The sequence below is a fragment of the Rousettus aegyptiacus genome, unplaced genomic scaffold (genome assembly GCF_014176215.1).
Source record: "Rousettus aegyptiacus isolate mRouAeg1 unplaced genomic scaffold, mRouAeg1.p scaffold_m13_p_1, whole genome shotgun sequence".
Classification (NCBI taxonomy): domain Eukaryota; kingdom Metazoa; phylum Chordata; class Mammalia; order Chiroptera; family Pteropodidae; genus Rousettus; species Rousettus aegyptiacus.
In genome coordinates, this window is record NW_023416284.1 from 1,757,693 (window position 1) to 1,780,891 (window position 23,199).

General features: G+C 70.8%; 1 protein-coding gene across 1 annotated transcript in view; it reads left to right on the forward strand.

Annotated features, from left to right (window-relative positions):
• Positions 1–4,525: 4,525 nt before the first annotated feature.
• Positions 4,526–23,199, forward strand: part of TP73 (tumor protein p73) — a 43,826-nt gene continuing 25,152 nt past the window's right edge. The window contains exons 1-3 of the mRNA XM_036227942.1: positions 4,526–4,592; positions 11,300–11,403; positions 11,752–11,875. Of these exons, the coding sequence (XP_036083835.1) occupies positions 11,333–11,403; positions 11,752–11,875 (195 nt within the window). The 5' untranslated portion in view covers positions 4,526–4,592; positions 11,300–11,332. The remainder of the gene's footprint in view (positions 4,593–11,299; positions 11,404–11,751; positions 11,876–23,199) is intronic.

A 23,199-nucleotide genomic window follows, 5' to 3' on the forward strand; every position in this document is an offset into this window, starting at 1 on the left:
GGCATTGCGCACCCCACCTCCCTCCAGCCAGGAGGCCGGGCCTCATGGGGCAGGGTGCCCGGTGCAGCCTTGGAGGCTTTTTCTGCGACCCTGGTCAGGAGGGCTGTGAGCGGGAAGGACCTGTTCCCGATGCCCCCACCCAGTGCCAGCGTGGGGGAGCGGGGGGAGGGAAAGGGGGCTGTGCAGAGGGCGGGGAGGGGTGCTATTTGCTCACCTGCTGCTCCAAGGTGCCAGGCCCCAGGGGGCAGGTATCTGCGGAAGCCTCTGGCTAATTGAACAGGTGGCTTCTCCTGGGCGAGGGACGCCTGTGTCACACTGTGCCCTTCAAAGTGAGCAGGCGAGTTGTCCCCTCCCGCCTTCCCCCCCCCCACACCTGATTTCCTGGGCCATGTTCCCTCCGTTGGGCTGACACAGGCGAGAAGGCCCTGGGGCTCTCCTTTGCGCCTCGGGGCTCCCCCGAGTGGTGCCCTCTGCCAGACTCCCTGCCCTCCCCTCCTGTGCACTGACGTCCGGGCGGTGGCTGCAGGGAGGGGTCTGGCTTCTGCAGCAGCCCCCCCGATGCCCCGGGCCCACAGCGGGGACCGGGCGTCCCTGGCAGGACACTTCCCGGGGCCGCCCGTCACGGACCCTCTCTGCCACGCCACCGTCAGTCCCGAGGCAGGTTCGGCAGGGCTCCCCGGATGGCAGAGTAAGGAAGGCGCCGGCCGACAGGATGTGAGTCGAGGACGCCTGGGCGCTAGGGAGGTGAGCCCCACCCTCAGTGCTGCCCCCCCACCCCCAGCGCTGAGCCCCCACCTTCAGTGCCGAGCCCCCACCTTCCATACTCTGCTTCCCGCGTCCGCGACAACCAACAAACCCCAATTAGGAGTCTCACATCGTTTTTTTTCCCTTTCGCGCAAGGCGTGCTCCGACTTGCTCCCGGCCCTTAATTTTTGATCGGGGGCGCTCCCTGGCTAATTATTTGGCAGTAATGAGGGAGGAGAAACGGAGCTGTGAACGCCTCCCCGAGCTTCAGCGTGAAGCTGCAAATTAAAAAACGAGGTATCGGCCGACGAGACGCTAATTGGATTAATAAGAAAATAATGAATCCCGAGTAAAAATAGCAAAACAGACGAGTGGAAGGTTGGGGTCAGTGTAATTCCCAGAGCACGGCCTGATCTCCGTCCGGTCCGTGTGAGCTTTGGAAGAGGCTCCCCTGGCAGTGTGTGCGAACCACGTCGGGACGAGACAGGCGGGATGCGCGTGGCCGTGTGGAGCCCGTCGGCGACCACTCCGTCGGAGCGCTGGGACCTTCTGCCCCCGGGGCCGTGGCGAGCGAGCCACAGGCCCCAACGCTGCCGACCCCCGACCTCTCCCGCGCTGTCGTGAAAACCCTCCCGTTTCGTCCATGTCCGCTCGGACCAGAAGCCGTGACAGAGAGGCCCCTGGGGAGCGGAACCCGAGTCTGGGGACCGGCGGGCGGGGGTGACGTCTGCTCTGCTCTGTCTTCTGGTACCTTCCGGGATCGGTGCCCCTCGATGACATGCCATTGACAGCGACCCACGGCGGCGGCAAGTGACGGGAGTCGTGGTGAGCCGGCCACCGAGGCGGGCGGCCACGCGCTCCAGGTCTGCCCCGTCCCCGCGTGGCCGCTCACAGCCTCGCGGCCTCGGGCGAGGGGCAACACCTGCCCCTGGAGGGCGCGCGGCGCGGCACACACGTGGGCACACGTGGTCCCAGGGGCGCCGCCCGGGCGTCTCGCAGCCGGGTCTCGGGCTGACCACGTGTCGAAGGGGCCTGTCGCACTGGACGTGCCCCGCCCCGCCTCGTGGTCCAAACTGACCTGGGCCCCCCATGGCTCCTCCTGCCCCGCTGCACCCCCGGTGGTTCAGAATTCAGATGAAAAGCACATATATATTTTAGAAAAATAACATAGTTCCTGAGTCCTATACTTAATAACACCCCCAGGGGCCCGATAGACGCCCCCACGCCAGGTCGCCCACATGTCTGCAGCCACGCACACAGACATTTACGCTGAGCGGGCCACAGGGCCCACGAAGAGCCTTGAGCGAGGAGAAATTTTTTGTTTCCTGAGCTTTTTGGATTTCAAAACTCGGACGAAGGAGCTGAGCTCAGCGGCTTTCCACTTAGGACTCGATTCGTTCACGTATTGCTGATCACTTGCTTGCGCACCTGCGTTTACCAGGCCCCGTCCCGGGGGCCGGACAGCCATCACCTGGCACACGGTGATGCCAGCCTCAGCCGGGAGTCCGGTGCTCAGGGCCGGGCAGTGCGGGCGGGAGGCAGGGGCCGACCAGCCGGCGAGCATGCGAAGGCCACGCTGGGGCCCCCCAGTGCACGAACTCCCTGCCGAGGGCCCCAGCGCAAGCCGTCCCCGGGGCCATCCTTTGGTCAGGGCCAGGGGTGGGAACGGGCCTTGACCACCAGGCAGGAGGGGCTGTGCTTGGACCTAGGATGGCAGGGCCGTCAGGAGCAGCGGGGCCCCGCGGGGCCTCCCTCGGCCCCGCCCTCCGGCCTTCGGAAGCAGCGAGGGAGCAGGGCTGCCGGACGTGCCGGCGGACATGCCTCGGGTGGCCAGCCCGCGGCCCGACAGGGCTCGGGAGGCGTGAGGCAGCCCCCGGCGTCGTCAGGAGCGCGGACAGAGGCTCAGGATGCACGCCGCCCAGGGCGGGTCTGGGGCCGGCGTCTGGTCCCCGCGGAGCCGCTCGCTGGCTGCGTGACGTGGGGGACGTCGCTCAGCGTCTCTGTGCCTCAGTTTCTCACCTGCGACGTGCGGCGTCTGGGGCCCCCGGTGTTCGGCACTTTGCTGAGGGGCTCGTGGTGGGGAGGCCGCGGGGTCCGAGCCAGGGGAGGTGACGACGCAGGAGCAGAGGGTGGGGGACCCCCCCCTAAAGACGGGGACGGGGCCTCGGGAGGAGCGCGGGCAGCGTCGAGGCGCTGGGAAGGCCGGAGCAGGCACGGCCCCGGGGCCTCGAGGAGGCTGGCCAGCCGATGCCACACCTTCGGTCCCGGAAGACTCCTGGGCTCCTGGCCCGAGGGCTGGGGAGGACGAAGCCGCTCCCTGCGCGGTCACTCGTGCCGGCAGCGCAAGGGGCCTCGGCCAACGTGAGTCTGCAGAGCCGTCCTCAGCTCCAACCCGGTCACAACACTCGGGCCCCGGAGGTCACGCCTGGACCTCCCATCTCACGCCCAGTCCCGGCCCAGGACGAGGGGCCTGGGACCAGCCTCCTCCCCGGGGCTCGCAGGGGAGTCGGGGTGCGAACATTCCCGTCGGCCTCCCTCGCCGGCCCACCCAGGGTGCTGGCCCTTGTCCCTGTATGTCAGTGGCTCTTTGGCCAGAGGTACAGCTGTGATCACCACTCAGGGCCACCCACCCTTCCTCGTGTCCGACGAGGATGTCGGTGTCGGTGCTGAGGGACGGCAGGGTTAGGTCAACCCCAGGTGTTTGGGGCTGTGCCCCACCCTCCCAGACCTCCCCGAGCTCAGGCCTCCACGGGAGGGGGTGCGGCGGAGCGTGTCCGGGGTCAGTCCCCAGGAGCCCAGGGGACTAAGAGGGTCCCTTCAGCAAAGGCCCCTTCCAGAGCCACTCGTCCCCCCCGCGTGCAGCCCCGTGCCGATGAGTGCATACACGGACCACACACGGACACGGGCCCCTGCACAGACGTGTCTGCACCCCACACACGCACCCCAGGGGCCGCGGGACACGCAGCCCGTGGCTGTGTCCTGACGCTTCCGCCCGGACCAACCACTGAGTGAAAGCCACTTCCCCAGGCAACGAGGGCACAGACGCTGGCCACCCCCGGCTCCCCCGGGGAGCAGAGGCGGAGGCGCCAGGCACCCGCCAGCGTCCCCCGGGAGCGTGTGTGCCCGTGTGTGTGCATGCGTGTGTGTGCATGTGTGCATGTGTGCATGTGCACGTGTGCATGTGCGTGTGTGCATGTACGTGTGTGCACATGTCTGCATGCGGCCATGTGTGTGTGCACATGTGTGTGCATGCATGTGCACGTGTGTGCGTGTGCATGTGCACATGTGTGTGCGTGTGCGCACACGTGCGCTGGTAGGACAAAAACCGTTGAATGCCAGCCATTTCCAGTCGGACCCCCACACTGAAGAAGACGGGTCCTGTTTGTCAGCAGCCATTCGGCAGGTGAAATGATGAGGCCTCAGACATCCCGAAGCTGGGGCAAGAGACAGATTCCTTGCAACCTGCTGTCGAATTCTGTGTACTTGGAAATTTCTACAGTGAGGAGCAGAGAGAAAGCGGGGCGCGGGTTGGGGACGGGTCGGGGACGGGTCGGGGACCGCCGCTCAGATCCCAGCTGCCCCGACCCCAGCTCAGGTCCTTGTGGCCAGGGCGGCCCATGCGGAGGGCATGGCCTCAGGGGCAAGGAGCAGGGCTGGCCACCAGCCCCAGGGCTCGTGGCCATGCCCCGCCCCAGCCTGCCCTGAGGCTCCGGCAGGCCACACGGCTCCAATGTCATCACCTAGGTGACCAGGACGCTGCTGCCACTGCTGCCTGCCCAGCCACAAACCAGCAGGCCTCCTGGCCACCTCCCCCCGGCACCGACCCTCCCGGCCCAGACTTGGCCAAGGTAGGCTTGGGCTCGGCCGGGCCCTCCTCTTTCGGGCTTGAGCTGGGGGTCTTGTTGCTGCACCCCCAGAGTGTAGAACTCCCTCCCCACTGCCTCTCACCTGGGGCCAGACAGGGTGCCCGGGTCAGGGGTGACGGACAGGCACGCTGGTGGCCGGGCCGGCGTGGGAGGCCTGGGCGAGGAGGACGGGCGGCTGCCGCGTGGCCGGGCTGGGGACAGAAGTGGCCCTGGCGCCATGTCTCCCGGCCCCTGGACCCACCGGGGACCCTTCCACTTCCTGCCCAGGAGAGACGGAGCAAGGCCCAGGCCGGCAGCCCCAGGGGCTTGCCTAGCTGGGGCCGCCACCCTTCAGCCTCGAGGGCCACCCCGGGGCGGCCGTCCCAGCGCCCTCACCCCCACCAGGCTCCCGAGGCGGCCCCCGGTGTTGCCCGGTGCCCGTGGGGTGCCGCCGACTCCCGCCGCAGGAGCCCGCTCTGTGCGTGGCCACCGGCCACCGCTGTCCTGGTTATGCAGCTGGACGCCTGGGGCCACACTTCAGGGGCGACGCTGGTGTGGGGGGTCCTCTGGGAGGAGGCCAGGGCGTGCGTGAGTGCTCTGCGAGTGTGCCCGTGTGTGCGTGCCCTCTCACGGCGGCGAGAGGGAAGGGGGGCAGGTGAGGAGGTGACCGAGAGGTGACCGCAGTCAGGGATGCGATGGCCCCTGGAGGTGTCTTCAGCCACTTTCCTTCTAGAAGGGCGCGAAGCTCACGTGGGTGCTAAGCCGGCAGGCACAGCGAAACAGAAAGTCGGGGCCCAGGTGCGGGAGGGGCCACTCGCCTGACAGCGGCTGCACCTGGGCGGAGGCCGGCAGGCGGGAGGAGAAGCAGAGGCCGCGCCGGGGCGGGGCTCCTGGGGCCGCTCGCTCTGCCCCCCACGGCCCGGGCCAGGAGCGATGGGGCGGCCTAACCGAGCACCTCCGGCTGCTTCTCTGCTCCACACGGCGCCCTGCCTCGGGGCGGGGAGGCTAGATTTGTCCCTCACTGCCAGCCCGTCGTGTCCCCTGCAGCCGGGAGTGGGGCGAGCTGTGCCACCTCGGGGTGCCGGGGGGCCTCAGTCTGGCCTCCTCACCAGGCCCCGCAGGGGGGCCAGCGCGCAGCCCGGCCTGACCCCCAACCCCGGCCTGACCCCCGCGCCTGGCCTGACCCCCCAACCCCAGCCTGACCCCCAAGCCAGCGCTGCTCTGGCCATGTGGCCCTAGTGAGCTCAGGCCGGGCAGACGAAGAGCAGTACTTACTGCCCGAGCTCCCTGGGGAGAGGTCCAGCTGGGACCCTGGCCCAGCACCCACCCCAAGGGCAAGGGCCACCCCTGTTTTGGGGGCAGCCGGGGCAGGAAAGGCCTCTCAGTGCCGAGGGCCCCAGCGGGCCAGGCTGGGCCGCCAGACCCCTCTACCCAGGAGTGGGGCTTCTGCAGCCCCCTGAGCCTGGGCGTGGGGGACCGGAAGGGGCCCGGGAGGGCCCAGGATGCCCACCTGCCGCGGTCCAGGTCTACCTGCCACCTCAGGTTCCAGTCCATCTAGTTTGGCTGAAATAAAAGTAAAGCGACCAGTGGGAAGGGGGCCACCAGCCCAGTGACCGCGCAACGCGGAGCGACCGAGACGGACCGCTGCGGGCTGGGGGTGGGGTGGAGCTCTCTGGGGCTCCTCTCTGTGGAACTGGGCAGAGCTGCTCCCCAAAGCCGGGGGAAGGCGTGTCCCCCGCCACGTCCACCCGGTGCCCACCGCCTGCCTCGGGGTTCTGCGGGGCACTGGGCAGTAGGAGCCTCTCCCACTGAGGTTGGGGGGATGCGCAGAGCAGGCGGCAGGGGGTGGGGTGCCTCTTGGAGCCCTGGGCAGGGCCAGTGGAGGAGACCGGGGGATGGGGTCCCCGTGGTTCTGCCCTGCGAGCAGCGTAGCTGGAGGGGTGTCAGCAGTGGGCGCAGAGCGGGGGCCTCGTGATTCGGATCAGGGAGGACGGTGGCTTCCTGGAGAGGCTGGGCCCTGGCCTGGCCCAGGACAAGGACTGGGTGGGCGGAGGTGGTGGACCATGGCGAGCACGGGGCAGCCCCCAGCTGGGGTGCGTGGGGACAGGGCGGGGGACATGGAAAATGACCTCGGTGGAAAGAGAAGCCGTGAGTCACCCCGAGAAATCCCTGGGGCGCGCCTCCTTCCCAGGGAGCTCAGGCCCCCCACTGGCCGCGCAGCCCCCACACCCCCTCACCCCTCACACCCTGGCCCTGCCTGAGCTCTGTGGGCCCCGGGGCCCTGCGGGCAGGGGACCCTCGGGCTGCTGGCTGGGGACTCTCCCTGGGTCACAAATAGTTGCCGGAAATTCCCTGAGGTGAAGCGGGTGGGAGGCCCCAGCCCGCAGGGCCCTGGGGACAGCGGGCGGGGTGATTCCGCGACAGTCCGGCTCCCCAGAGCCCCACGCTTCTCACACCCACGAGCCTCCCACAGTCGTCCCGTCTCCGCGGGGCACTCGGTCCAGGGCCCCCGGGACGCCTGGCCCCGCGGGCGGTACCCGCCCCGGTCGGTTCTGTCCTGAGCCTGCAAGCCTGAGACGAGGGGGAGGTGGCAGGCTGGCCCTGCGGGACGGTGACGGCGGCGCCCGGCGGCGGAGCTGGGACACTCCGCTGTGACGGGCCCCGGGCTCCGGTCCCTGTCCCGGGTGTCCCTTGCTGAGGCCCTCACCACAGGGGCTCGTGCTTCCTGGGACACACGCGGCCGTCACTCGGACACGTCCTCCCTCCGCGTCCCCGTGACTTCGGTGCCTCCCCCCCCCCACTCGCTCGGGTCACGCCCTGTGGCCGGAACTTCTGCAGCGTGAGGCGCGACGGCAGAACGGGCTCAGGCGTCTTTTCCTTCGGGGAGTGAGAACCTTCTCCTTTCCGCTCACAGGAAGTGCGTGGTGGCATCTCTCTGCCACCTCCGGTCGCTGGCGTCACCGGCCCTGCGCCCTGAGCAAGGGCGACGGGGGTGACGCGGCCGCCAGCCCTGGGACACCGCGGTGGCCGACCTGAGCCGGCTCCTCCGGGACTAAAGGGCAGGGAGCGCGGAGGGGGCGGAGACGCCTCAGGACCCGCGGGCGGGGCGGGGCGCACGGTCGTCTGGTCACTGCTCGGAACCGCGCGACCCAACTCGCTGGTCGTGTTTGCACGGCCGCGTCTAACCGTTTTGGACAACAGTTGAGGACAGGAAACCATAGAAACTGGGCCCATGAATGGGGGGGGGGCTCACCCTGCCGTCCCTGCCACACGGGACAGAGGCTCGTGGGCGTGGCGTTCTAGAGGGTCCAGTCAGGGCGCCCCGACCTCTGACCAAACATCGTCACTTCCTCCTTCTCAGCCCCCGAGCTCCTTCCGGCCCGACGCCCGTGGGGCCTGGGTCCGTGGCGCCCGTCTCTGGTGCCCTTAGGAGGACCCGGGTCTGGTGCAACCAGCTCTTCAGAGTTTTCTTGGGATGCCGTGTGGCTTCCTGGCTCAAGTCCCACGGTGTCCTCTGAGCGAGGCGGCCAGGTGTCCCTGCCCTCACTGGAACGATGAGGGACGGGAGCGCGAGCCCCCCAGTGAGGCGGTGGACGGCCGAAGCCAGGGGCTGCTGCGGACGCCTCGGGCTGGCGGGTCTGGGGTGGGCTCGGGGGCCCGCGTCCTGACCCGGACGGATCCCCTGCTGGGCCCCGTGCAGCTCCGCCTCCCTCTGCAGTGCCCCGTCTGTCTCTCTGTCCCCGTCTGTCTCTCTGTCTCTTGCCCGAGAGTCTCAGGGCGGCAGCTCTCACCGCGCAGACAAAGGCGAAGCGTGACGTGCACCGACAGGAGTTACTAGAAAGTGAGGAGAGGTTCAGGCCGGGTGTGGGGACAGCCTCTCTCGGTGGCCTCTGAGCCGAGACCCAGCTACCGCGAAGGGGCCTTTGGGGCCCGCGACACGGTGTCCCCAGCCAAGACGCAGCGGTTTGTCGTGGGGCCATAGGAGCCCCGTGGGGACTGAGGTTGGGGGCCGGTGACCGCAGTGTCACCTGGGCTTCATCTGAAGCACGAGCAGAAGCCGTTGGGAGACTCAGGGAGATGACTCGTCTGCGGCACGACGAGGCCGGGTGGGCGCAGTGAGGGGTGACGGGGAGCGGGGGCCCAGGAGTCCTGGGCTTGGACGACGATCGCGCGGGCGGAAGTGCCGGAGTTGGGTGGCCCTGGCCTGCTGCTTCCTCTCCGCCCTCGCCAGGGCCCCAAGGCTCGGTGTCACTTAGTTGCGGGGTGGCCGAGCCACCTCGTCCGCCCACCCCTGCTCTGCTCCACCCCGCGGCTTCCGGAGAGGCCCGTACGGGTCTGTCCCCGAGCCAGGGCCGCAGGGGCCGGTGGCCGGGGGCGAAGCGGGCTATGAGGGGCGGACACACCGGTCGTGCCCCCCACTCGGGCTGTCGCTTCCTGCCTCTGGGCTGTTCCCGTGGGAGGGGGGTGCAGGGCCTGGAGCACGTGAGAATGCGGCAGCAGGAGACCCAGCTCCTCAGCCAGAGGGACGAGGGGCGAGAGGTGGCCCCGGCGTTGACAGCGGGGGCTGCCGAGGGCGCCCGGGGGCCCCGGGAGACGGACCGTGCGTCCGGAGGTCTGGCGGCCGGCCGGGGGAGCGCGCCGCGTGCAGGATCCGCCGCCCTGCTCTCCCCCATGCTACCCCTGTTTCTAATTAAAACATTATTAGTTTTTTATTGAGGTTAAATTCACGTAACGTAAAATTAACGCTGCTGAGTGACCAGCTCGGTGACACTTAGCACGGTCACAGCGTTGCTGCAACTACGACCTCTGTCCAGTTCCAGAACGTTCTCTTCACCCCGAGGAGACCCCGCGCCCCTGGCGGTCACGCCCCCGCCCCCAGCCCTGGTGACCCCGGTCGGCCTCCGCTCTCTGCAGCTCTGCCCGTCCCGGACTCTCGCCGCTGGGGACGCAGGGCACGTGGTCCTGGCCGCGGGCGGCCGGGCCGGGCACATCTTCCCTCCTGCCCGAGGCCGAGCGCGGCCGCCGGTGGCCCTGCCACGGCGTCTGTCCGTCGCTGGTGGGCGTGCGCTGGGCTGTTCCTGCTCATCACGGACGCTGCCACAGTCACGGCTCTTGCCGTCCGCTCGCTGTGTGATGTTAGTCAAGCTTTGTCCATCTCTGGGCGACGGGGGGGCTGCCAAACGGCCCGGGATGGCCAAGAGCCCGTCGCAGACCTCGCCCACGCCAGCCAGCGTCCGCCCCCACCAAGCCCTGCGCACCGGGAAAGGGCCGGCCCGGGGGCCGGGTGAGGCCCGCGTGCCCAGCGGCCTGCTCTACTCCCTCCCCAGGCCTCCCCGTCTGGCTTAGCCGGTGGCCCGCCCCGGGGCTGGACGCTCAGCCCGGTGTGCAAGGGAGTGCTGGCCAGCCCCTCAAGCCCTTGCGGACCGCGTGCTGAGGTCTTGGTGGCTTCGGGGGCAGACACGGCGGAGGTAACGAGGTAACGTCCAGCGCTGAGAAGGCCCCTGGTCCTCCCTGCCCTTCAGCTGTGCCCTGTGACCTCGGCGGGGCCCTTGAGCTCTCTGAGCCCGCGGGAGTGTCGGTTTGTGGCCAGCGCTTTCTAAGCTCCCGTCCTGGGCCGTCCCCACCCAGCCCCTCCGTAGTCCTTGGACCTCCATTCACCCCGCCCTGCCCGGCTCCCGTGGTGGCCCTCAGGGCTCCTGCTTTTTACTCCAGCGACCATGGAGCCCAGCACGTGGTGGCCCCGGGGCAAGCCGCAAGCCTCCACCGGTGCCCGCCCACCTGGGAACAACGTGACAGATTGCCCTCCCTTCCCCGATGGCTGTGGGCAGGTCCGGGCCTGCCCGCTCGGGCACTGCCAGGCTGCGGCTGGGCCGATTCCCGCGGCCGCACGCCAAAGACCCAGAGGCCCGCCCAGCGGAGACGTCACCTCGGCCGGGTGGGGACGGTGCTTCCCCGCCCCTCCCCGCCTCCGTGGGGCAAGGGGCCCTGGCTTCGGAGTGGGACCTGGGCACAGAGGCTCTCAGGGGAGGCAGCGGTGGGGACGAAGGCCAGCAGGGCCCAGGGTCGGGGCGCCCCACCCCCGGGGCGCCTCGCGTGAAGGGGGGGCCGTCGCGCAGTGGCACCGCCCCCGGGACGGCAGCGTCACAGCCTTGGCCTTGGCGGACCCCCCCGTGGGACCTCCGACATTGTGCCGTCAGGTCAAGGATGGACCCCGGACCCCGCCTGGAGGCCCAGCGCGGTGGGGCGCCGCGCCAGGCGCAAACCCCGCCTGGGCTCCTGCTTCCCCTGCTTCCCCGGCGCCCCGCACGCCCCGCCCCAGGGGGGCGCCGTCCTCACATCCTGGTACCTCCTGAGCCACCAGGCCTGGCTCAAGGCCCCGAGCGGAACCTGGAGGCCCAGCTCAGAACCACGGCGGCCACGAGTCGCGGCAGGTCCGTCGTTGCCTCCGCCTCAGGGGCGGTGGCTCCGAGAAGCCCCCGCGGTCCGGGGCACCCCGGCCGGGTCTGCGAGGCTGAGCTCCTGCCCGCCAGGGCCTCGGTCTGGTTTCCTGCCCTGGGAAGGGCAGGACGGAAGGAGGGTGACAGGCGAGCGCCCGGCCACATCCGGCGGGGTCCTTGCCGGTCGCGGCCCTGCCGAGCCCCCGAGGGCGGGACGAGGAGCATGGGACCTCTGCGGGGCGCTCGCTCACTGGGGCCCTTCCTCCCTCACAGAGCGAGTGGCCCCTGGGGCGCAGTGCGGGGAGGATGTCCCAGTGCCCTGGCAGCGCCCCGGCCACCGAGGAGGGAGCCACGTTCGAGAACCTGTGGAGCTCCCTGTACGTACCCTCGGGGGGCCCTGGGGCTGGGCGCCCTCGTCCGGCGAGCTCGGGCAGGCTGGGCGGGCAGGTCGGCCAGGAAGCTGCCGCCTCGGGCCTTCTGCGGAGGGGTCGGGGCCAGGACCGGTACGAGGACAGAGCCCCACGTGTGGCCACGTCTCCTGGAGCTCACCCCTGCCCCGGAGAGGGGCACAGACGGGAGGCGGGAGGGGGCGGGAGCTGCCACAGGAGCAGAGGAGCCGGCAGGACCTCGGGGCCCTGAGCGGCCGGCCGGCCGGCAGACATGCGGGCTGCTCCGCGCTCCGGGCCCGGGGGGGCGGGGGCTCACGGCTCTGCCCCTCTCCCCAGGGATCCAGACAGCACCTACTGTGACCTGCCGCAGCCGAGCCAGGGCGACGGTGACGGGGTGGGCGGCGCCGAGGCCAGCATGGACGTCTTCCAGCTGCAGGGCCTGGCCGCTTCCTCTGCCATGGTGAGTGGGGCCGGCGTCCGCGGAGGCCGCCGGGAAGCAGGGTCCCGGCGTGCGGCGGCCCCTGTGGGGTGGCCAGGACGTTTCCGTCGCCAAACTGGCACTGTGTCGGCTCGCGTGACGGTCCCCAGGGGGCACGCCGGGTTCAGGCACGGCTGGATCCAGGTGTTCACACGGCGGCTTCTGTCTCTGGCTCCCTTTTCCCCGTGGCGGCTTCGTTCTTGGGCAGCCCTTCTCTCGTGGTGAAGGGTGCCAGGCCCCGCCAGCACCGCCCCCCCTGGGGGGAGGACCCCTCAGGCCTGTCCTCCAGCAGGCCTGCCTGTCAGCGGTCTGAGCATGGTCATGTGCCCATCCCTGAGCATCCTGTGCCTCTGGTCGGCCAGGTCCCCTGGAACAGGGTCAGGATGGAATGGGGTGACTTGGGCTCCTCCCGCCACAGGGATGAGCCGTGATGGGGGGCGGGCAGGGGCTGCAGGCCCTCGCAGCCCACCGTGAGTCGCCCCGACATGCCGGGCCCTCCCCTGCTGGCTCCTCTTGGCACGGAGCCACGGCCGTCGTAACCGTGTGGCCACCACATCCCTGCCTCCCTCGGGCCCCCCACTGCTGGGACCTGGCATGCCAGGATGTGGGTGGCAGGCAGGTGGGGCCCGCGGAGGGAGCGCGAGGGCCCCTGGCCCTGGGGAGGACCAGCGACCTGCCGTCTCTGGCAGCCCCGAGGTTGCCTGCCTGGGGCGGCCCCGCCAGGCCTGTCCTGCCCACGGGCTTGCTCTCCAGGGCTCCCGCAGGTGCACGTGGCCCCTGGACGGTGGCCGTGCGGGTTGCTGGCCCCCGCGGTTGAGCACGGTTGTGTCGGGCACTGGGCCCAGGTCCAGGGTGCAGGACGGAGGCGGTACTGGGAGCTCTGGAGGCCAGGGGGGCACTGAGCCTGGGCCCCTCCCACAGCCCCGTCTTCCGAAAGTGGGAGCCCTCACCCCAACACACCGCGACGCCCTGGGCCTCTGGCTAGTAGTGGGGCCCGGGGGGGCCCAGTCGCTTGAACGAGCAGGGGTGAGGAGGGGGTGGGAGGGGCCCCGTGTCCTCCGTCTGTCTCCGTCTGGATGCTGGGCTGGCACGGGACCCGCTGGCCCCAGGGGACTGGGTCGGGGCAGCCGCTGGGGCGGTCGAGCCCTGGGGCGCGGGCAGCGAGCCCCGTGACGTCTGCTCCCCTGAGACCCTCACGCTGGATCCGAGGCCTCTGACGGCCGGGCCCGCGCCTCGCTCTGCCAGGGCGGGCGGGAGTCGCTCGTCCGGTCAGCCCCGCCAAACGCCCCTTCTACAGACGGGGAAACTGAGGCAGACGCGGGGACAGGGTGGGCCTGGGTCAGGCGGCAGTCATCCTGGCGCAGGGCGAGAAGGCGGAGGCAGCGTATTCCCTAAGGGACGTTCTCTGTGCCGACGGCTGCTCCCGGGGCCCAAGGGTCCTGACCCCTGGGCCCCCCTCCCGGCCTTCGGTGTCCCCTATGGGATTGGCTTCAGCCCAGCTGTAGCGATGCTATCTGCTGAAGCGAGACCCTGCAGACACGACCCTGTGAGGCTGACGGGTCCTCGTGGATCGTATCAGGACACGCCCATCAGGGGACTGGGGGTGGGGGAGGGGGCAGGCGTACCGGGGTCGGGGGTGAGGGCCTAGGGTTCCGGGGTTCACTCTCTATCGGTTTCCTGGGGCCGTAGGAGCCGGAAGGGAAATGCAGGGCCGCCGGGCAGTCGGCCGCCGGGGCGCCCAGGGCTCTCTGGGAGGGGAGCCCAATCCGGGCGGCCTGGCTCTGCCCGGAGGTGCAGCTGGCGGCCTGTCCATCCAGGACGGAGTCTGGGAGGGACTTACCTCGGGGCACAGGCAAAGCAGCTGCTTGCCGGACTCTTACATGACGATGAAAAAGCCGACGGTCAGGCGAACCCCACCTCCCTCCGTGAGGGACATGAGCTGCCACCACGGGCTCAGGGAGCAGGGACCCCCAAACGCAGACCCCCGGAGGTCTGTCTCCTGAGTCCAGGGAGCAGGGACCCCCACACGCAGCCCCCTCGGAGGTCTGAGTCCTAGGAGCAGGGACCCCCAAACGCAGCCCCTTCGGAGGTCTGAGTCCTGAGTCCAGGGAGCAGGGACCCCCACACGCAGCCCCCTCGGAGGTCTGTCTCCTGAGTCCTGGGAGCAGGGACCCCCAAACGCAGCCCCCTCGGAGGTCTGAGTCCTAGGAGCAGGGACCCCCAAACGCAGCCCCCTCGGAGGTCTGAGTCCTGAGTCCAGGGAGCAGGGACCCCCACACGCAGCCCCCTCGGAGGTCTGTCTCCTGAGTCCTGGGAGCAGGGACCCCCACACGCAGCCCCCTCGGAGGTCTGTCTCCTGAGTCCAGGGAGCAGGGACCCCCACACGCAGCCCCCTCGGAGGTCTGAGTCCTAGGAGCAGGGACCCCCAAACGCAGCCCCTTCGGAGGTCTGAGTCCTGAGTCCAGGGAGCAGGGACCCCCACACGCAGCCCCCTCGGAGGTCTGAGTCCTAGGAGCAGGGACCCCCACACGCAGCCCCCTCGGAGGTCTGAGTCCTAGGAGCAGGGACCCCCAAACGCAGCCCCTTCGGAGGTCTGAGTCCTGAGTCCAGGGAGCAGGGACCCCCACACGCAGCCCCCTCGGAGGTCTGTCTCCTGAGTCCTGGGAGCAGGGACCCCCAAACGCAGCCCCCTCGGAGGTCTGAGTCCTAGGAGCAGGGACCCCCAAACGCAGCCCCCTCGGAGGTCTGAGTCCTGAGTCCAGGGAGCAGGGACCCCCACACGCAGCCCCCTCGGAGGTCTGTCTCCTGAGTCCTGGGAGCAGGGACCCCCACACGCAGCCCCCTCGGAGGTCTGTCTCCTGAGTCCAGGGAGCAGGGACCCCCAAACGCAGGCCCCTCGGAGGTCTGTCTCCTGAGTCCTGGGAGCTACCCCCACCTAGTCGCCCAGCTCAGCCCCCCGAGGGCGGAGGGCTGGGATCCCGCAGGGGAGAGTCAGTCGTGGGGCTCCTCTCAGAAGGGCTCAGCTTGGGCGGCATAATCTTGGGGGGGGCGTTGGTCCTCTGGGGCTGGTGGCTTTCACACTCTGCAGGCCAAGGGTCTCCACCCCCCTCAGCTGCTCTGTTCAAGGGACAAGGGACAAGTCCCCCAGCTCCGAGGATGCGTGGAAGGGGGATGACTCACCTCCCCCGGCCCCTCCCCAGTCTCCCCGTAGAGTCCGGGGCTCCCTCCTCCTCCCCACTCCTCTTCCTGCAGAGTCACCCCGTCCCTGGACCCCTTCCCGCCTCTCCGGGCGCCTTTCTCTGGCGACAGCTGCCGTGGGCAGGTGGGCCAGCGTGGCTGGGGCGCAGCTGGCAGGGCCCGCCACCCCTCCCGCGGGGCCTTGGCAGGCTGCTCAGAGGGACAGGTGCCCCAGGGAGCTCGGAGGCACCGCGATTGCCCAGGGCAGCCCCCCTGGCTGGGGGGGCCATGTCTCCCCTGGCCCAGGGGGAGGGTGGGCGCCCTGGGGTGTCTCCTCCCCAGACTAGGAGTTTTCAGGAAACCGGAGCAGCCCCAGGAGGGGATGGGCGGGTGGACGGCGTGAAATCCCTCTTCAAGGGGGTCTGCAGCCCCGGGGGGGGGGCCGGAGCGGGGGCAGTAGTGAGCCCCCCCTTCAACGGGCACCTATGGGAAGGGTCTCTGGGGCCCACAGGACTGAGCCCTGGCCAGCTGCCGAGTCACAGAGCCACCTGGCCCAATGACACTGCCTTGGCTTGCGGAAGTAGCGAGTGGGCTGAGGTTCCCGGTGAGTGAGAGCCAGAGCAGCAGGTGCTGAGGGTTTGGGGGGCCTGCCTGGGAGGCTGCCTGGAGGAAGCAGCTGACGACCAAGCTCGGAGGAGCCTCGGCTCCTTGGGGCAGAGGCGCCTGCTGGCCCGTCCCCGTCCCCTGTCCCCGTCCCCCCGATGGCCAGGACTCGGGAGGGATGCGCGGGGCGCGGGCACTGCCCTGGGAGCTGTGCTTTCCGGCTGGAAGCGTGTGCTCAGGGCTGCCGGGCGCCCCAGGCTGGCCCAGGCTCCCCGTGTGGGCGCCGTGCGGGCTCAGGCCCCGCTGGCCAGCACCGTCCCCGGCGCCGTGCGGGTGGGTGCAGCCGCTGCGGCCTCGGTGCCCCCACCGGGGCTGGGGAGAGGAGGCCTTCCGGACCCGACCCCGCCTCCCGCTGGGCAGCTTCCATCTGGGGCTCTCCTGTGGCCGGCTCCTCCTGGCCCCTGGGGCACAAGCCAGAGCCCCTCGGCCATCCCAGGGCCCGAGGTCCCACGGAGCCCCGGCCATCCTCTGCCCAGGGCTGACCCCTTTCTCGCTCTCCTGGTGAGCCAGTCATCCACGGCCACCGGGCAAGTCACCGCACACTCGGTGGTGTAGAACGACAGCCACTTGTTACCCCACAGCCTCGTGGGGCAGCAGTTCTGCACGCGCCCCCGGTGCCTGCTCGGGGTCTCACCGGCCTGCCCCCGAGTGCCGGCCCGGCCCGCGATCTCGTCCGAGTCCGGGGACCTCTTCCGGGCTCTGGTTGCTGGCAGAACTCAGCCCTTAGCTGCAGATGTGGGTCCCCGCTCTCTGGCTGGCTGTCGACCAGGGGCCACCATCCTAAGCTCCGTGAGGCTGTGGCCCCTTCCCAACCTGGCCATTCGGTCCTCCAGGCCAATGGTCCCCCACCCCCAGGCTGCGGCCCGATCCTGGCACAGGTCCTGGCCTGTTAGGGACGGGGCCGTATGACCACAGGTGAGCAGCGGGCGAGCGAGCGAACCAGTCCCTGGTGCCACAAAGGCCGGGCGCCGCCGTCCCGGGTCCCCGTGTCACGGAGGTCGGGTGCCGCCGTCCCAGGCCGTTGGGCGGTGCCTCCCAGCCTCTCCGGAGGGCTCACCAGACGAGACCCAGCCCACTGGGATTCTCCCTTTCGATCAACTCAGAGTCGACTAGTTCACAACCTAGTCCTGGGTGACGTCGTCACCCTCGTGGGGCCACCTCGGCCTCTCGGGGGCCACCGTGGGACCGAGCCACGCCTGGGCGTCCCCTGTGCCCCCCCCCTCCCGTGCTCACTCCCGGCTCCTTTCACCGGGAATTCCTCTTCCGTCCGCTTTCCCCTTTCCACTACTCACAAAACGGGCAGGAGTAAGAGGCAGCCCCTCCCCCCGCCGACCCCCTCCCCCCGCCCCCCGGCCAGCCCTGTGCAGGGGGCCCGAGGCGGGACGCTTCCCATCGACTGCTTGTGACAGGCGAGGACGCTGGTTCCCAGACGCCTGGGAACTTGCCCAACTTCGCACAACCCCCCACGGGAAGTGGGGGTTCAACCCCAGGGTCCTCCTACAACTCCTTCCTGGCTCCTTGTCCCCCCACGCAGCCCACCTGCCCAGCACCGTCCCGCAGGGACCTCACAGCAGACAGGGCCTCCTGGGGTCGGCGTGAGGCTCCGGGCCAGGAAGACCCCCGGCTGCTGCCTCCAGCCTCGGTCCACCCTATAAACCCGTTTTCCTCGACTGTCTCCCTGTGAGTGGGGGAGGCCTTCGTGCTGGGAGCCGACAGCCACGGCCACATGGGTCGCGGGGGCCCAGGCCGGCATGTGCCGAGCAGCGGAGTCGAGCCTCCCGCTGCTGCCTCCAAGGCCCCGAGGCCGAGCCGGGGCTCCTGGTCCGGGCCCTCGGGGCAGTGCCTGGGGGCTCGACCCCCGCCCCTTCTCTTTCTGTCAGCCTGGGAGCTCCTTGGGTGCACAGCGGGCCGAGCCTCCCGCCACCAAGCCCGCTGGCCCCCGCTCTCTGGGAGGCCGGAGGAGGTGGGCAATTGGGCAAAAACGGGCGGGGGGACGAGGGCCTCCGTGCGTCTCTCCAGCGGGTCTTACGCTCTCGTTGGGCAGGCGGGGGCACGGCTGGGCTTTGGGCTTGGAAATCGGAGGTCGGCGGCCTGGTGTCACGTGATCAGTGTGCGCCCGCCGATGCCCTGCGTGCGTCCGGCGAGGCCCCGGGCCCCTGTGCCGAGCGCGAGTCTGCAGAGATGGTTAATGACAGGGGCCAGGCCCACTCCCCAAGAGGGGGCGGTGGTGACCGCGCTGCCTGCCAGGCGATCGCCAGACGGGACCCGCGGCGGAGCCGAGGGTCGTGCAGCTGCTGCACGGGGCGCCCAGGTCCCCATGTTCCCCCCACTGGGCCACCTCCCTGTTTCAGGGCCAGGCGCCTGGAGCAGGCGGGCTCCCGGCTCTCACCCTCCGTCTGCAGCCCGGGGCCCCGCCAGGCTGCTCACTCCGTGGCCAGGCTCCCCGCAAGATCCGGGGGGCGTGCAGTCGCCCCGAGTGTCTGCCCTCTCCGATCGGCCCTTTGGGGTGGCCATGGTGGACCCCCACGTCGCCCTGGCGGGAGGGAGATGGCTCCGCCACGGGCTCCAGGGCCGTGACACCATCCCCTCCCTTTGGGGTGGCCCGGCCTTGCCGACCGCGGTCTCGGGGGCCCGCGCTGGCCCCCTCTGCTCAGGGGCGGAGGCCAGTGGTCCCCAGGGCGCCCTGTGGGCGGCGTCGGAGGAGGAGCGGGAGGGGCTTCGGAGCCCGCCGCCCACGCCGCCCCTCCCGCCGCGGCGTCCGCTGGCAGCAGCGGGCAAGCCGAGGCCTGCCCGGGCGGCCGCGAGCAGGTCCGCGGAGCGGGGCGGGCGCCACTGTGCTGTGCGATGCGGCGCGTGGACAGGACTGAGGGAGACGGAGCGCGAGGCGGCGCCCACACTCGGCCCGCGCGCTCGGCTGCGCCCGCGGCTCGGGGGCCCCCGGCCGCCCAGCCCCCGTGCCCCCCGGCCGCCCAGGCCCATGCCTCGGCCCGCGGCCCCCCAGCTCCCCGGCGAGCCCGGGCCCCCGTGCCCACCATGCTCTACGTCAGCGACCCCATGCAGCACTTCGGCACGGTAGGTGCGCGTGCCCCCCACGCCTACTCGGGGACCCGTCCGCATCCTTCCTGGGGGCCCTGGCGGGGCTTCGCCGCGGTGGAGGGCTCGGAGGCCGCTGTCTTGTCTGCGACCCGGCCGGCACCCGCTGCCACCCAGACAGGCAGGAGGCGCCGAGGGGCCGGGGCTGGCCCCAGGCGTAAGGCAGGTGCCTGCCATGCCGGAGGAGCTCTGGGGGCCGGCGGGACCGGCAGCCGGGGAGAGGAGGAGGGGGGAGCTTGTGCTCAGGGCTGGGTGGCCGCCTCACAGCGTCCGGGGTTCCGATGCCCCTCTGCTGAGGGCTGGTGCTGTATGCCAGGCTTAGGGTCCGAGGGCTGTCCCGCCCTCCCCTGCCCTGCCCTCAGCTGCCCAGAGCTCAGCGTCCCCTGGGGGTCGCCTTTCTCCCCAGGGCTTAGGCTGGAGGCCGCCAGACTGCTCGGGAGCCCCGAGCATCCTCGCCTGGGCACCTGCTCACTTGGCAGGGCCGGAGGGCTTCTCGTGAGCTGCATGGTTTGGGCTGGGGCTCCAGAGCAAGGACCTGCAGCAGGCCAGCCTCACGGAGGGGCGGCCGGCCTGACAGAGGGCGGGGAAGGGGCTGCGGTTTGTCCCTGGCCCCCAAGACCTGAGCCCCGGGGACCTGGGCTCACTTCCAGACGCGCCAGGTCCCCGGGGCTGACCGAGCAGGTGGAGGGCACAGCTGCTGCCCGGGAGGCAGACAGAGCGGGGCCGTGGGTACCGAGTCCCGGGGGACGGGGGGCTCTGGCATGGCCCCTCTCCGCTAACGCAGCGGGTGTTGCAGTGTACACTAGGTGAGCCTGCCGTGAGGCGCCCCTGGGCGCCGGGGTGAGGGGTACGGACCCACCGCTGTGGGCAGCAGGGGGCCGCTGACACCCGCCCGCAATGGCCGGCCCCGTCACCGTAAAGCGCCCCACAGGGCAGGGGGCCCCGTCCATCCATCTGCTCATCCCTCCCCTCAGCGAGTGTCCATGTCGCAGTTCTGAGGTCCTGGCCCGGCCAGGCGGGCCGGGTGGGCCGGGCTGGGTCGGGCCGGGCTGTGAGGGCTCGTCCCTCCCTGTTTCTGCCCCGAGGGAGGGTGTGTGTGACCTTTCCCCGCTGTGTGTACCTGTCTGTCTGACGGAGGAAATGGTGTCTGGCCCAAAGCACCTTCCGCCGCAAGTAAAGAAACGGGTCGAACGTGAGTGAGGAGTTTTCAGCCGCCCTCGGTATTCTGGAGACCCGCCGGGACCCAGGCGACCGGCCGCCGGAGCGCCCGCGGGGTCCCCGCGGGCCGCCTTGCGGAGCCCCGTCCCCGGTGCGGGAGCGGCGTGAGGACACAGCTCCCCGCGCCCCACGCAGCGGCCTGCAGGTCACCCTCTTCCCCCCCGCGGACGGTGCCGCCTCAGGGGCGACATGGAGCACCCCGCGTTCAAGGCTCACGGAGGGAGGAGGGACAGGGTCCCACGGGCGTCCTCCAAGGTGCCCCGCTGCAGTGCTGAGGGCAGACCACGGGGGGCAGTGCCGAGGCTGGAGGCTGGACCAGGTGGGAGCCAGGGCTCCAGATGGGACTTGCACAGGGGCTGGATGGCAGGGTCGGGGTGGCCAAGGTTCTGACCTCAGGGACCGGGCGAAGGCGGTGGCCATTTACCCTGTGGGAAACAGCAGGCGGGGGCTTCGGAGTGGAAAGCAAACATCTGGAGTGTGAGAGATGCTCACTGGCCGGCCATCGGCCATCGGCCATCGCCGGGGCGAGAAAGGGCAGGGACAGCGAGGAGGGAGAGGGGAGCGTGGGCTTCCTGAAGCCTCGAGGCGGGGGACGTCCCGTGCTGCTGACCTGCAGAGCAGGACGGGCCTGAGCGGTGCCCGCCTGGAGGACACCAGGGAGGGCCAGAGTTTGAAGCTGACACTCTGGGCAAGGGCGGGACAGGTTGGTGCCTTGAGCTGTGCGGGTGGGAGGGCGGGGAGGAGTCTGGGGGGGGGAGCTTGGATGCCCGTGTGGCCGTAGAGAGGACCAGTGGCGGGTCCCAGCATGGCTGAGGTTTCTGGTCAGTGCTGGGTCAGGGGAGAGTAGCCAGAGAGGACAGGAGCAGGCCCGGGGTCCAGCAAGGGCTCCCCGGGCGGGAGACAGCAGGGGGAGACCCCCCCGAGGAGGGGCGTGGGGACGAGGACGTGCCGGCCGGGGGGGCGCTGCCGAGAGGGGCCACAGCGAGGACAGACCGGGCCGGGCGTCCGGGGGACGCCGCAGGGGGCGCCCCGGTGGCCGCGACGGGACAGCGCGGAGCTGACGGTGGCCGTGGGGCACGGGCTTGGCCGCAGGAATTCTCTCCCCGACCTCCTGCCCCGGGGCCTCCAGGCCCTCGGGCCGGGACTGACCGCTCTGGAATGAGGATACCAGCACTTGATTCGGGGGGATGGTGGGGTCACCCCGCTCCCTGGCTCGTGGCACCTGAGATGCGACCCCGCCCAGGCTCCCACCCCTCAGCCAGGTTCTGCCCCCGAAGTGCCAGCGGCAGCCGCACCTGGGCATCCATGTCCAGCAGGGACTCCTCCCGCAAGTCCTAGGCAAGCACCCCCCGCCCCCCGCGCCCCCCGCGCAGCAGGTCCTGTCCCGGCTGTAGAAAATCCACTCTTCCCTCCTGGCCGAACCAGGGGCTCGTGAACACCCCGCGCCCCATTTATGAGGAGCCTGTTGGCATGCCGTCTGAGTGTGCCAGGCCCCGCACGGCCCCGCACGACCGACAGGCCACCCGTCCGCTGCCTCTGACTCCGGAGACAGAGGGACCCTCGGAGCCGTCGTCCCGCCCGGCCCGAGGCTCCCCCTTCAGCGCCGAGGGTCTGTTCCTCTGACTGGTCCCCGGAGCTTGGCCCTGCCCCCCGCCCTTCCCCTGGCCCCCCACCCTCTGCCAGCCGCTGTCCAGCCTGGAACCTTGTCCAGGCCCCGCCTAGTACCTGGCTGCATCGCTCACCTCCGGCTGACGCCACCTGCAGCCCCCCCACCCCCGGCCTGGGTGCCCATGCCCCAGCCCCAGCCCCTCCCCCCCGCTGCCTTTGTCTTTAGGGGGGTGTGAAGCCCCCATCCCTATGGCTGGCTCTTGGCTGCTGTGAGGAGGGCATGGTCTCCGCCGGCTTCCGGTGCCTGGGAGGGTCCCTGGGAAATGCTTCTTGAAGGACTGAGGCCCCTCACCTGCCAAGGTGACTTGTCCCCCCACAGGGCTGTGGGGAGGAGCTGGGCTTGGCCAGTCCGTCCACTCCGGAGCCCCGCGTTGGGGAGGGAATGAGAGAAGCGGGGACCAGGGCCGGGTTCTCGCGGAACGAGCGTGGGCTGTGCGTGCGGCTGGCCCCCACCGGCTCCCTGCAGCTCTCCGGCCGCCTCCGCCATGCTCGGGTCCCTGCATGGCGCCTTCGCGGAGGACCGGCCCTGGGGGCACAGCCGCCGCCTGGCCCTCCCTGCGCCCTCCGCGCACTGGCGCCATCCAGATTCTCCCTGCGGCTGGTCAGGGTCATCGCCCCCACTGAGGAGGGGCCACCCACACCACAGGGCCCCCGGCGTCCCCATTGGCCTCTGCAGGCTGCACAGACCAGCGGGTGGGGGCAGAGGGGTCAAGGGTCAGGACGCCAGCCGGCTCGGGCTCTGGGGCTGCAGACAGGGGGCGGGTGCTCAGGGAGAAGGGGGAGCGGGCACTCCGCCGTACCCCCAGTACCCCATTGTACCCCGTTATCTAGGCCCTCTCCCACGGCCGATGGCGGGACTCCCCACCGCTATCCCCGGCCCTCGGTGCCCTGGGCGGCAGAGCGTGGACGGGGCCCATTTCCTGGCGGTTAATAGCGTCTGTGCGTCCGGCGGGCAGGCGACCCGCGCACGGCAGCCCCGCAGGGCCGGGCGGGAGCCGCACGGGAGGCTCCGGTCCTCGCGGCCTCCGCAGCGCCCTCTGCCGGCGGCTGGCGGCGGCGCCTCCAGGTCCTGCAGACACGCCCGGGGCGCCACGGCTGCTGGGGGCAGGTGGGGGCGGCGGGAGGCGCGGAGAGGTCCACGTGGCGCTGGCGCAGGACCCAGCGAGGCCCGCGGGGCGCGGAGAGAGCCATGTGCGCGCTCCCAGGCGGAGGGGGCCTTTCCCCCCCGCGCATGTCGGCTCTTGCCGGCGTTTCCATCCGGTTAATCACAGACTCCGCCGGCAGCCGCGGTGGGAAGTACCGGCGGATGGAGGTCCTGCACCGAGTGGGGCGGGTGCCCGCGGAGCCGCAGCCAGACTGCGTGTCAGCTGCGCTCCTGGGCGAGGTCGCCCCAAGCCCGGGCACGCCTGTGGGACACGGGCGGGGAGGGCGAAGTTTCGTACCCCGCTTTTTAAAAAGCCTGGTCTCGGTGTTCTCCTGGGAGCATC